Below are 14,209 nucleotides of genomic sequence, written 5' to 3' on the forward strand. Positions count from 1 at the left end.
TAAACAAAAACCAAAAAAACACAACAGGAGTTCTACAGGCTTGTTTACTAAGGTTTTCCCAGAACATTTTATAAATTACTTTCTTTTCCCCTACTCTCCTCCTGGTGTCCAGTAGAGAATCTTTTGGAAAATGAAACTTGAGTTATTCTCAGTGTCTCATATGTATTTGTGTGCCAGCTGTCCCTGCCCTTTGGCTTTCAAGTCATTTGCATGGTTTCTGATTCTATTGTATCTGCCTGCCATGTGATCACTTCTTGTAAAGAGGCATTTGCTTCTTACTTGTTCTTGCCTATCTGACAAGTTTCCCCCCACAATCTTACTTTGGCCATTTTGTGTTAATGAGCATCCAAAACATAAGGTAGGCTCATACGTCTTCAAATTCATTGTCACCAAAGACCATTCATGCTGGTCTGAGTCTAGTTTCCTCCCAAGCCGTGACCTACTCTATGCTCTCATACCTATTACGTTTCTATCGGTACCAATTTCTTTCTCTATACACATGCCTCTTTGTATCATAGAATTTTAGAATGTTAATAATATTTAGAATATTACTTAGTTTTATTTCACTATTTATATGGTGAATATATTACTCTGCGTTTTCTCAAAAATGAAAGAGGAAAATTAAATTTGTAAATATTTTTGAGAATTTACTAGTGTAAGTTTCATGGGAGAGAAAAGATAATATAAAATCTATTTTCTATCCTGCAGGACTTTGCGATCAAGATGGGGAGATAAAATATAAAAAGATAGCAAGATTTAAATAACATTTTAAGACTACAAACCACATGCTAGAAGAAACTGTGTAATTACGAGCAGTTATAAAATGAATAATAGTCAGAAAGAATTTTAAGTGTAAAGGGAGAAATGTTAGACTGGGAAGATATTAAAGAGCATGAAATACTTGTACAGAATCTGAAGAAAAGATAAAACTTGTCAAATTGAGAGAAAGGACAAGACAACTTATGGTGGAATAATTATGTGAATATTACAGGGAAAAAGTTTCAAGAATTTGAGGGACTACAAATAGAATAATTTGTCTAGAAGATAGATAGTGGGGTAGTTATGGGTCTTTTTAGATCAGAGCATAGCTTACACTGGGGGAGGGGAAGACACAAAGACAGAGGAAACCCAGAGAGAGATGAGAGATATAGTCCAATAAATCATATACGAGGGCTCGCTTCAAATAACATTTCTTCAGCATCTCAGCCTTTGTAGCCTCAGCTCTGATTGTCCCCATTTGTACTTCATCTGACTCCATTGGCGAGGTGTTCTTGACTCTCTGTTTCAACCCCTCACTGACCTCTCTGGGCTCCTGACATTTATCTCTGTTCCCTGGTTCCCAAATTTCTTTCCTCTCTGGCGTGACTCTTCTGTGCCATCCAACGCAATAGCCTTTCCCTCTAACTAGCCTTGGGTATGGCTCCTTGATGACTAGTTGACAGATAGTCTCACATGTCTCAGACATCAGGAGTCCTATGAGCTTTGACTGTCAGCCTGTTGACAGTGGGCAAGCCACTGAAAACATTTGAGCAGGAGAAGAAAGAAGCAAAATGGTATCTCAGGACAATTGGCCTGATGGTGGTGTGGAAAGCAGAAAGCGATAGGATGGAGGAGGTTGAAAGATGGTGGGGGGGACCAATTAACTACAGTCTTTACAATTTTAAATAACAGATGTGCCCCTCATGATTTTAGACCAATAGCCTGATGTGGGGACAGAGCCCCAAAAAGCAGTTTCCAGGCTCTCGGCCTCACATAGAAAGGTGCTGGCTCAGGTAGTAAATGGCCATCGACTGATCAAATGGCCATCAGCTGTGGCTAGTTGGCCGTCAGCTGTAACCAGTGAGCCATTAGCCATGAATATAACTACCGTGGCTGGGCTAGGAAAAGGAGAGGCTAGCAGAGAAGAAGAGAGAAAAAAGGGGGAGCTAGCAAGAAGATGGTGGCTGAGCCTGCAAGCGGCGCAGTGAGGGTTGAGAATTGTGTTGCTCCTGGTTCCTGTGTCTCCAACCCAGCCGCCAGTGAGAGTATAGTGGTATGACTCCCCTACTTATGGCTCTGTGGGTGTTCCTTTTTGGCCTCACCATGTCCTGCGTTCTTATGTGGGGAGCGGGACCAGAGACCCCGCCTGACACCCCGCACGACACTTGGCGAAGTCGGCAGGATCCCCTGCACTACACATGGCGCAGCGAGCAGGGTATGGTGCCGGCCAAAGCTCTCCGAAGGGCAGTGGAGCAGTTTGTGCGTGAGTCTGAGGAAGACCAGGAGGAGCAGCTGCTGGAGAGCTGGATCCCCGTGGAGGGGTGGGAAGACGTGGACGGTTCCCCAACCAGCAGAGGCCGGAGAAAGCGAAGGTTGTTGCGGCCCCGTGGGCTGGGAAGTGCTTGCTGAGACAGCCCGGATGCAGGACTTGTGGTCCCAGGAGGAAACACTTGCTGAGTCCTCCGTGGGAGCTGAGGGTGAGGTCAAGGTTGTCCCTCACCCCCAGGACAGCCCTGGTGAATGACTATGGACTATGGGGAATTGCCTTCCATCCCTAATTTAATGGACAGCTTGACTGTTTGGGAACATCCCACCATGTAGTGGAACTGGCGGATGTTTGCTTTTGTGTCTTGACCGGCCACCATTGAGAATATGTAAGCACCTTGACTGTGAGCCGCTGTTGTTCCAGCACAGTACCCTGAGAGGCCCAGAGAGAGTGGCAGTGCCCTGAGAGCCCTGGCTATGTCCAGGAAGTCTGGCTGAGCCCAGAGAGTGGCAGTGCCCTGAGAGCCCTGGCTGTGTCCAGGAAGTCTGGCTGTGTCCAGAGAGAGTGGCAGTGCCCTGAGAAGCCCTGGCTGAGTCCAGGAAGTCTGGCTGTGCCCAGAGAGTGGCAGTGCCCTGAGAGCCCTGGCTGAGTCCAGGAAGTCTGGCTGTGCTCAGAGAGAGTGGCAGTGCCCTGAGAGGCCCTCGTGTGCCCGGGGAGACTAGTGGTACCCTAAGAAGCCCAGGAAGTCTGGCTGTGCCCAGAAGTACTGGTGGTGCCCTGAGAAACCCTGGCTGTGCCCGGAGAGACTAGTGGTACCCTAAGAAGTCCAGGAAGTATGGCTATGCCCAGAAGTGCTGGTGGTGCCCTGAGAAACCCTGGCTGTGACCAGAGAGCTTGGCTGTGTCCAGGAAATAGCATTCACCTCCAGGCTCCTCGCACAGGGCCCCTCGCGGAAGACGCTTGTCGCGTAGATTGTGAGGCGAGAGCCTGTAGGGGTGGAGTGTGGGGACAGAGCCCCAAAAAGCAGTTTCCAGGCTCTCGGCCTCACATAGAAAGGTGCTGGCTCAGGTAGTAAATGGCCATCGACTGATCAAATGGCCATCAGCTGTGGCTAGTTGGCCGTCAGCTGTAACCAGTGAGCCATTAGCCATGAATATAACTACCGTGGCTGGGCTAGGAAAAGGAGAGGCTAGCAGAGAAGAAGAGAGAAAAAAGGGGGAGCTAGCAAGAAGATGGTGGCTGAGCCTGCAAGCGGCGCAGTGAGGGTTGAGAATTGTGTTGCTCCTGGTTCCTGTGTCTCCAACCCAGCCGCCAGTGAGAGTATAGTGGTATGACTCCCCTACTTATGGCTCCGTGGGTGTTCCTTTTTGGCCTCACCATGTCCTGCGTTCTTATGTGGGGAGCGGGACCAGAGAACCCGCCGGACGCCCCGCATGACACCTGACTTCTTTAATTTAAACAAATCTGTGTGCGAGTAGCTTCTTCGCTTTCTCTGCAACCATTAAATATGACTGTTTGTTTAAATGTAGCAGCATTGCTACTGTGGAGAACAAAGAAGACATCTTATTATTCAGAATTTGTTAAAACAACACATGTATTAGAGAAATTAATTTCAGTCCCGATTTCAGCACAGGCATGCTCTGCTATAAACAGTAGCCCCTCTAAGCAGACCCTTTGTAGCTATTGTAGCAACCAGGCAATTGTCCCCCAGTTCATTCTCTAGCAGACAGCGGTGTGTGTGTGTGTGTGTGTGTGTGTGTGTGTGTGTGATGGGTCTATTAGAATGAATAAAAGGATTGTTTACTAGGATAACTAGCACACCACCATTATTACTGTCATTGAAATTACCACTCAAGAGACTAAAGCTGAAACTAATCAATATAAGGATATAAAGAGCAAGAGTAGCATAAAGCAGGTGGATATATAATGACACATTTACAATATTTAATCCAAATTGCATTTTCCTAGAACCCATCTGAGAGATCTTCTGCTATCATCCTCCCCCACCCTACTGAGGTAAACTGCCTTGGTGGAAGTGTGGAAGAGAGGAAGGAGGGAGGGAGGGAAGGAAAGAAGGAAAGAAGTAAAGAGGGAAGGTAAAAAAGAAGGAAGGAAGGAAAGAAAGAAGGAAAGAAGGAAGGAAAGGAAGGAGGGAGGGAGGGAGGAAGGAAGGAAGGAAGGAAGGAAGGAAGGAAGGAGGGAAAGACTGGAGGGAGGGAGGGAGGGAAGAAAAGAGGGAGAGAGGGAGGGAAGCCGACAGCAGGCAACAGATTTAACGAGGATGTAATATCTTGAGCACTACCTAATTCACTTTTTTATATAATATTTTCTAATGTCATTAACCAGCAAGTCTCTGACATAATTTTAATGAATGCCATTTCTAGGATGAGGAAAATGGAGACTTAAAGAGCTTAAGTGACCTGTGCAAGGTCAAATGCTGTTAAAGACAAATAATTAAAAACAAGGTTATCCATTTATGTTACAAGCATTATTCAGCACTCACTATGTGCCAGGTTTTGTTATAGTCCAGGACTATGAGTCATTGCAGTAGCTATTGTTATTCTTATTTTACAGATGACAAAACACAAATCTGGATTTCCTTGGATGCTCAAACCTCCAATCCACATTGTTCTGTGATGATTTCTCTGCTGAGGCCACATTCTGTAGATCAAGAACATGGGATGGTGACTGGAATAGTGGACACTGGTTAAGAGCCTGGCATCTGGTGGTGGCTAAGACTTACACAGACACCAACAGATTCTGGGTTCCTGAGCAAATCACTCACCCGCTTCAAGCCTCACTTTTCTTACCGGTAAATGAGGGATAACTGCCACACCTATGCTACAGCATTTTGGGAGTATTTAATGAAATAAAGCACTTAGAACAGGGTTAGGTGTATGTGAGACCTCACAATGCAGTATAGAGTTGATGTAGTATAGAACTGTATACTTGAAACCTATAAAATTGTTTTAACCACTGTCACCCAATACATTTAATTTAAAAATGTGGGCTCTTATTTGCTCTTCATTGGATGAATGAACTGAAAGACAGTTTAGACGAAACACAAATCATTCTTCCTTATGAGTGTGCACGGATTTTTGCAAGCACATGCACCGGCGTGGTTGTTTCTCATTTTCAAGCATATTTAGAGGAACTATGGAGTGATTAAACCATCTAAGGTTTCTTATCCTTTCAGTGAATAATTATGCAAACAATGCCTTCCCTTTACCAGCAGTTTACTGAACAAAGACTTCTCCCACTCCCCACAGCATATCTAACTAGTTAAAAATCCTTGTCTGGTGTTTCACTGTGAGACCACAATTTGCCTCTACAATCTCATTTGAGTTCAATTCAGGAGTTTTTCCCTGGGATTCCAAACCTCGTGTGGCCTCTGATTCCCCGCTCAATGCAACATCCCCAGAGAGGCAGAGGCCACCCTCCTGAGTGTAATCCTGCTTCTGCAAGCATGCTCCAACAGAGTCCATGCTTCACACATACTCCAGGGAGAACCTGGTACACTCTGCTACGCCTCCAATGCACTTGGCGGTGGCAGGATGCTGAACTACCTGTGAGTGTGGTAGAGACTAGAACAGGTCATATTCCAATGCTGGTGCTACGGTGTTAGCTGGAGCAAGGTTATGGCAGGCAGAAAGGGCAGAAGGGATGAGCTGGCACAGTTGCCAGTAATGACACTTAGCTGGTGCCTGCTGATGAACCAGAAGAGCAGATGGCACCATTTGGTGACGGTCATCAGAGAGCTGACATTTATGAGCAAAGCCTGAGTGACTGAGTTGATATCGATGGGCTTTGCAAAAAAAAACAGCCAAATTCAATAAGAAGAGCATTTCCTGCATACTTTAAGCAATGCAGAGGACTGCCATCCATCCGTGTATTTACAGTCACAACTACATCGCACTGCAAAGACACCTCCACTCAAAAACTGTCCCCATCAGCAGCCTAAAGTCCAGTTAAGAGAAACAGATTTTATGCTGGTTTATGGGAGGCACCATGGCCTAAAGGGAAAAAAAAAAGAAAATCTACGCTTTAGTAAGTCAGGAGGCTTCTGGTTCCAATGCTACAACTGAGCAGCTGAGCGACCTATGTCAGGTCACTGAAACTTCCTGACCACAGTTTGCATTACTTTCAGATTATCTTGTGTGCATCTCTATGTACACCCATCTCTATGTACACCCATCTCTATGTACACCCATCTCTATGTACACCCATCTCTATGTACACCCATCTCTATGTACACGCACTGCAATACGATTCATCCTTTTTACCCTCAGCTCAGGGCAGGAGTGTCTAATTCTTGGTAATAGTTCAGGACCATTCACAGGTCTTGGTACGCAGGGGCACACACACACACACACACACACACACACACACACACACACCATCTATTCTTACTAAATGAATGAACAGAGAAGGTATTTTCCATTTGTAACTTGTAGTTTCTATCAACTACTCTTCTCTCTCTCTCTCTCTCTCTCTCTCTCTCTCTCTCTCTCTCTCCCTCTCTCTCCCTCTCCCTCTCCCTCTCCCTCTCCCTCCCTCCCTTCCTCCCTCCCTCCCTCCCTCCCTCTCTCTCTCTCTCTCTGTCTCTCTCTCTCTCTCCCTCTCCCTCTCTCTCTCTCTCTCTCTCTCTCTCTCTGTCTCTCTCTCTCTCTCTCCATCTCTCTCCCACACACACACAGACATACAGTTGACCCTTGAATACAGGAGGGTTTGGGGCACCGACACCCCACCTAGTTGAAAATCTTCATATAACTTTTGGCTCCTTTGAAACTTAATTAGCCTACTATTGATGAGAAGCCTTACCGATAATATAAACAGTCAACTAATACGTATGTTGTGTTATATGTATTATATACTATATTCTTACAATAAAGTAAGTTAGAGAAAAGAAAATGTTATTAAAATCACAAAGAAGAGAAAATACATTTGCTGTATTTATTGGGAAAAAAAAATCCACATATAAGTGGACCCGCACAGTTCAAACCCATGTTGTTCGGGGTTCAACTGCGTGTGTGTGTGGGCGGGGGTGGGGAAGAGAGAGAGAGAGAGAGAGAGAGAGAGAGACAGAGAGAGAGAGAGAGAGAGAACATTCTCCTTATATCAGCACCTAATAGATTTCCAAAGTTCACCTGATATATTCAGAAACTTGTTTACTTTCTTCATTAGCATCACCCCAGTTTTAATTTCTTATCATTACTGGGTTATTTGATTTTCTCAAGTTGAGAGGATTGGCATTTCCTCTCTGCATGATCTGGGCCCCTAGGGGTTCCTGAATAGGCCAGAACATAATATGTCGTTGGCACCTACATGTCGAAATGTTTGGTCAGAACTCCCCATGCTACTCCTCACCCCACCTAATCAGGATTTTTGTGTAGAAAATTAATATTTGTCAAGTATTTTGGTGTACATGAATTTGTCTGATAGCTAAAATATACCTATGAAGATTCAGCTGAAGTCAGAACTCAGGTTCATTGTACCAGCTCTGAAGAAGTAATATAAAAACTCTCAGGGTGGGGAAAACCTAAATAGTATAATCATGAAACTTACACATATACGTGTAGCCACCTCAGGTTCATCATTGAATATCTTTGTCTCTGGGCATGTTACTTTTTTTTCCATGGGCCTCAGTTTTCTCATCCATAAAATGCAGACACTAAGGTCTACTGCCCAAAATCAAGGTGAGGATTAAATGAGAGCCAGGGGAATGTGATAGACCGTTGACCACTGGGACACCAGAGCGAGTGTGTAAATGTCAGGAGCCCAGCACCCTGTGGGTAGTCAGAGACCAAAGGCATTCATCTCTAGGCTCTTTCTCTGCTGAAGACATAGTTATACTAATTCTTTTTTTTTTTTTTTGTCAGTGTAAAATCTGTAAAGTGCATATAATCTTGGAAATATTGTCAGCCAACACCTTCACCTAAATTATACTTTCAATCCTTACTTGAGCAAGTGGATATCAATTTACTTTTCTACTGAGCCTTTTTTGAACCTCTTGGCTAATTCTTGCTGACAGCATTGCAGTGAGTGACGAGATCGGCAGTGTAATTAGGGTGGTGACAATTAAAGGTGAGAGCAGAGGGCCCTCCAGTCTTGAAATGATTTTATTTTTTTCCCTTGTTTATTTGTTCTCTTGCCTTCACAACGCAGAGCATTCAAATAACACTTGGTCATGATGTGACAATTGTTCCGTGTTGTCAGATCCAGAGTTCTGCTAATGAGGTAAAAACACAGCCTCAGCGACATGAATGATTCACTCTGTTGTTTGCCTTGATTTAATTCATCAAATAAAGGCTCGATTTTCACCCTTTTTATACCAATTCACTGTGGTTGGAGAAGCTGGTTTGTGCTTTCTCTTTACCTCAGAAAATATTGTTATTGCTTTCAGTTTATAATCCCTGCTACACAAAACTCTGAATTTACAAAAGAGACAAATTGCCGAAGGATGTGAGGCAGAGAATGATTGCTTCTTTTACAAGTGAGTTTTCCCTTTACAAAAAATTCACAATACATACATTCTAATAAATTCTGAGTTCCTTAATACTTCTTATGTTTTCAGCTTATTTGTTTTCTTTTATCTTTAAGTCTCCTAAGATATGATTTAAGCAAAAGTTAGAGACTTTTTAAGATTTTTTAAAGTTGAAAGAGAGATTTTCCCAACTGCTCCCAAAGACACTAAGTTATCAAGTGTCAACTTATAAAAAATTATAACCCCACCTTCCTTTTCACTTTTGCATGCTCTGCTCCCGACAAATTATTTTCCTCTCCAACCCCAGTTCTCCCTATACTTTCCCTTCTCAACCTCAAGAAATCCTCCTCTTCCTTCAATACAAAATTCAAATATCATCTCTGCTGGGATTCCTTCTTAACTTTCGCATGCAGATTTAGCTACCCTTACCCTGAGTTGCCACAGCTCTTATTCAGAGGCCTGATATAAACTTATCATTTTGTAGTATACGTTATCTTTTCCCCCACGAGACGGTTCACTCTTAGAGGGCAGGGATAGTGTCTGGAATCGTACGTAGGCATAACCCTACTTCATTTCCCAGTGACTTGCTTAGTATTTCATACCTGTTTCACACTTCACAATATTTCACAGAAAATTTCACCAAGGTAATTGCAAGACGTATCCTGGAGACTGGAGAAGAATATATAGATCTCATCTAATCTTTGGATACTTTTTCTACTTTGCTCATGAAATTTGATGGGAAAACAATTTACAGTTAGAGTCATTTTCCTAGTTCTTAGTTATTTCTGTGTACCCTTGGACGAATCTCTTAACATTTCTCTGCCTCAGCTTCTTCATCTGGACATAGGGAGTAAATGACCTACTTACCTCCTTAAATTATTTTATCCTCAAATAAGATCATAGAATAGATAAAGTGTATTTTAGAAAATAAGATCTTATTAGTACTGAATTAGATATTCTGGATCATCTGAGTCTGCACTGGGAGAAACAAATGTAAATATAGGGAAAGCAAGCAGACACTAATCATTCTCTGTCATTGAGGAACAGCCTTTATAAACATCAAACCACAAAGACATAGAGAAGTCAATATTTAAAGCAGTTATAAGGGTTGTTTATACTCCATTAAACTCTTAAACTATAGCTGGGAGATTTTTATTTTTTTCTCTTTTTTGAGGGAGGGGAAGGGATGGTACACAGTGGAACAAAGAGAGAGGGAAGCCTAAGAATGTGCCCAGCTTATGTGTGATTCATTGGATAATTGGTTCAATTTTTATGTAGCTTACCTTGTGTAAAAATTTTGGTGTGACTGAAAAACAGCTTCAATGGGATCAGGAGGGTTGAGTTCTAGCTGTGATTCTTCCACTACCATATGTGTGAATTTGGCAAGTCCTTTCATGCTTGGTGCTTCAGTTTCTCCATCTTTCAAATAGGGTGGAAACTATTTCTTATTTATCCTGTTTTCTCAGCACTTATAGCATTCTTGGAGAATGTTAGGTATAATAATTTGTTATATAAATATAAACACAATATAAATATATGTTTTTATTTATATAAAATATAAGTACTGTGTATAATGTATATTAATTTAAGACTAAAAATGCATAGATGTGTAAATGAGAGTGTTAGTCTAGACAGTTTAGATCTCTTCTAAACATAACATTCAGGAGGTAGAGGATGCAATACCAGCTGCCCTGTTTTTTTAATAGCAAATGGTGAGATTCTTTGCTCTTCTTGCCCAGGGTGTTAAGACATAATGTAATAGAGTTAGATAAAATTTCACAGAACTCTATAAAATATTACTTCCATTACTAGGCACAAGTTATTTCCTTGGGCCTCAGTTTTTCCATCTGTAAAATGGCAACACCAAATCAGATTGTGGAGAGAACTGAATAAAAGCATGAAAAACATGTAGCCCATACCGGCCACATAGTGGATGCTTCATAAACATTCACACCCTTCTTGTTTCTCCTCTGTAGTAACTTGTACAGCGCCCATGTGTAGTACATGCTCAATAACTTGTTGACTGATTATTTGTGGTTTGAAATTTCTCACACATAGTACATGTATTCACCTACACATTTTAAATCTTGTGGGAATTTCTGCTCCACTAAAGTTGCAAATCCTTTCAAAATTTCCTATTCACCAAAGTATGTCTTAGTAAAACATGGATAGAGAAAAATCCTAATTTCTTAGTAAGCATAGAAAATCTCCAAGGTTTTGTTCATTTAAAAGTTAAGGTCCCTGTAAATTGAGTTTTTCATTCATGTTCAAGGCTGACTCAGAACTGACTCAGAATTGGAAATAGATGATAGCTTGCTACATCTTTAATTTCTACAGAATAGCAGACTTCTCCTTGAAATCCCTTCACATAATCCAATATAATTGGCTTGTATGATCCTTTCATATAAGCCCCTGAAATTGTGTGAAGGAAAGTAAAATGTACTTCCATTAATCCAGACCTTCAGCAATATAAAAAGTGTCTTTTTATTTAAAAAAAAAAACACAAACACTTTTGTCCATTTGAAAGCAAACATTTTAACCTTCAAGATATTGAGAATCAGTACTTGAAAATATTGAGAATCAATACTTGAAATTTTGTGTACCAAATGAATCATAGGGACAAAGCCCAAGGGTAAGACATGTTTCCATCACTCTGATTCCAAACGTTTAGCCTTAAAGTCAGCATTTTACACGCCTGGAATTGTAGTATGAGTTATATTCTCCCTGAAAGTAACAGTCAAGTATGCTATTTATAAAATCAGTACAACTGAACTATTTACCCTCTTCTATTCTCAGTCATCTCTGAGGTAAGCTGGCTACTCCTGTCTTGATCACACTGGAAAAGCTTTTTTTTCAAATATTTAATTATGGACTGGCTTCTTTTGTACAAAGTGAAGGTGAGAGGAGCCCAGGTCACTCTACCCGCCATTTTGTTATGTCAAAACTTTCTAGTTATTGGAGAAGTGACAATGACCAGTCAGTACAAATAATACAAGGGGGAGGTCAAAAATAGGAAACCTAATATCATCTCCAGGATAAGTATATTGCTGAAGGATCGGCTTATCCAATATTTCTTCTCTCCAAGTTTCATTTCCATGGAATAAACGACTAAAAACTAGTCACTCCTATGCCCCCCGAACTACTGGTAAAACAAGAAAATACCAAGCCAGCAAACAAAGGTCATGTGCCCAGCAAGCATGAGTATATTGTGGGACCATTTCAGCATCTCTCTGACTTCACCAGCTGATGGTGGCACTTCTGTTGATTAATCTCCTGCCTTTTCCTTAGATTCATTTCTCTCTCTTTCTGATATTTTATTCTCACATTGTTTCTTCTTCATTGTATCAGACGGTTCTTGCAAAGCATAATTTTATTTGATTTTCTCTGTATCCTTCGTCCTTTCTCCCTGCCTGATCCTCACCTATTTTGATTCTTTTCCTTTCAAACCATTACATTTTTTTAAAAATGGAGAGAGGTTCTAAAAATTCCTCATTCACACATATTTGTGAAGCTTTTCACGTCATCTTTCCTTCTTAGGAAAGGTGACTGATTTTTTCTCACTTCGACATACATGTAGCGATTTACTACATCTAGTTTTACCTACATTTTTTCTTTGGGGGTATTCAACTTTAAGTCTCTTGCTATTTTTCTCGCCTTTTTACTTACCTGTCTGCTAAAGTGGCACTCTCTTTGCCCCCTCCTTTGCTGATCAACGTATCATTTATGGACCCACTACCAAAGTTATCAGCTTTTTTGGTGGTGGGGGGGAGGGTTCTATACCGAGCATGGTGGCCTCAACTGTGATTCTTTTTGCCAAGACCTAGAACCATTGATTTTTTTAGAAAACTTTTTGTTCATGCTAACTTTAATATTTCTTCTGTCTTCTGGCATCCCCAGAGATATATCCCCCTGGGAGTCTTTTTGTCATAAAAAAATCACGTTTATCTATGTATGTTCTAGGGATATCCACAGCTCCAAGAGAGCCAACATTTAATCAGCCTCAAACACTACTACATAGCTGTTTCTTTAATTTGTTATATTTGGCCTCTTAAACCCCTCAAGAAACGCAACCATGACAACTGTTTTTTTGTGTCTTTTTCTGTATTAACACCAATTTACCACTCCTAACTTCATTAGCACCCCATCCTCTTTATTCTTGTAGTTTTCTCCTTTCATCCAGTTAACCACAACGTTTCGCTTGATGACTGCAGAGGACCCACAATGCACATCATTCCTTGAACAGCTATCACTTTCAAAAACCGACTTTCCTTTTGGAATTCAAAGCCCACACATGCTCTGTTAGATCGTAGACAAGGAAAAGGACTGGAAGTCCCTACTCAAAGAAACAAGCAAAGCAATCAGCTTTGATAATCCTGCATGTGTGTCTGCGTTTGTAATCTGTGTGTTTCATTGCATATTAGCAGCACTTTATGTGAATATTTTTGAGGACAGGAGCACATTTTCTCACATCATGATTATTTCATAAATATCATGTTATTAAAAAAAACAAAAAAACAAACATATAAATTACCCAGCAGGAAATCAAAGGGAAAAAACAATCCTCTTAAAGTTCTATATGTCACTATATGTCATCACTGGCTGCCTCCCAATTCTCCTGACTAATCAGCATCTCTTTAACAGTCCTTATACTCATAAACATCCTGTCACATACTTGGTGTCTAACTGCTACAGCTAGCTAACCTCTGACACCATCAGCATTATTACTATTACTGGTTTTTTTGTTGTTTAGATTTTTTCTTTTTTTTTAAATAAGTAGCGTTCCCTGTACAGAGGTTCCACCTTCCCCAGCGTTTGGTAGTAAAACTTACCGCTTTTACCAACTCCCCCTGCTCCCAGCATTACCACCTTGTACTCTCTGGACCCGCCTGATGCGCTGCTGGGAGAGCAGCTGGCTTCGTTTTCTACCTCCATCTTCCCCGAGGGACCAGAGGAGAATGAAGAAGGAGAAAGTCACCCGTGTCGGGTGCTTGCTCAGATATTAAGCAACTCTAAAACTGTGTCAAAAGAAAGGTTTAGTACGAGGTAAGAACCATCAGCGTCGGACTGGCTGCTGGTCCTGTGCTCGCGGGTCTCATAGCAACCACTTCAATTGCTTCCAATAAAAATCTGGCTTTTACCTACCCTCCCTTCCTTCCGATCCTTCACTCTTTCAAGTCTCCCTGCGATTTCTCTCTCTCTCTCTCTCTCTCTCTCTCTCTCTCTCTCTCTCTCTCTCTCTCTCTCTCTCTCTCTCTCTCTCTCTCTCTCTCTCTCTCTCTCTTCCCTTCCCTCCTCTGTTTCTTTCCCCGTTTCCCTTCCTCACTCTCTCCTTTCTCCTTCTTGCCCCCTGCACGGTCCCAGTTGTCAGAGGCACACATACTTGGCTGCCTTCCAGGCTGGGCTGCTAGAGTGGAGTGAATGAATGTGAGACTTAGAAGATTCTGTATCTCACAGGCTGATTTCTGTAGTTACAGCTTCAG

The 14,209-nt window shown here is 41.9% G+C and overlaps 1 protein-coding gene across 2 annotated transcripts in view; it reads right to left on the reverse strand.

Moving 5' to 3' along the window:
• The window catches only part of RIT2 (Ras like without CAAX 2), a 320,231-nt gene extending 306,321 nt beyond the window's left edge, over positions 1-13,910 (reverse strand). For both annotated transcript variants that reach the window (XM_033135663.1, XM_033135662.1), the window contains exon 1: positions 13,559-13,910. In XM_033135663.1, the coding sequence (XP_032991554.1) occupies positions 13,559-13,661 (103 nt within the window). In that variant the 5' untranslated portion in view covers positions 13,662-13,910. The remainder of the gene's footprint in view (positions 1-13,558) is intronic.
• Positions 13,911-14,209: the final 299 nt, after the last annotated feature.

This window comes from Rhinolophus ferrumequinum, chromosome 19 (assembly GCF_004115265.2).
Source record: "Rhinolophus ferrumequinum isolate MPI-CBG mRhiFer1 chromosome 19, mRhiFer1_v1.p, whole genome shotgun sequence".
Taxonomy (NCBI): domain Eukaryota; kingdom Metazoa; phylum Chordata; class Mammalia; order Chiroptera; family Rhinolophidae; genus Rhinolophus; species Rhinolophus ferrumequinum.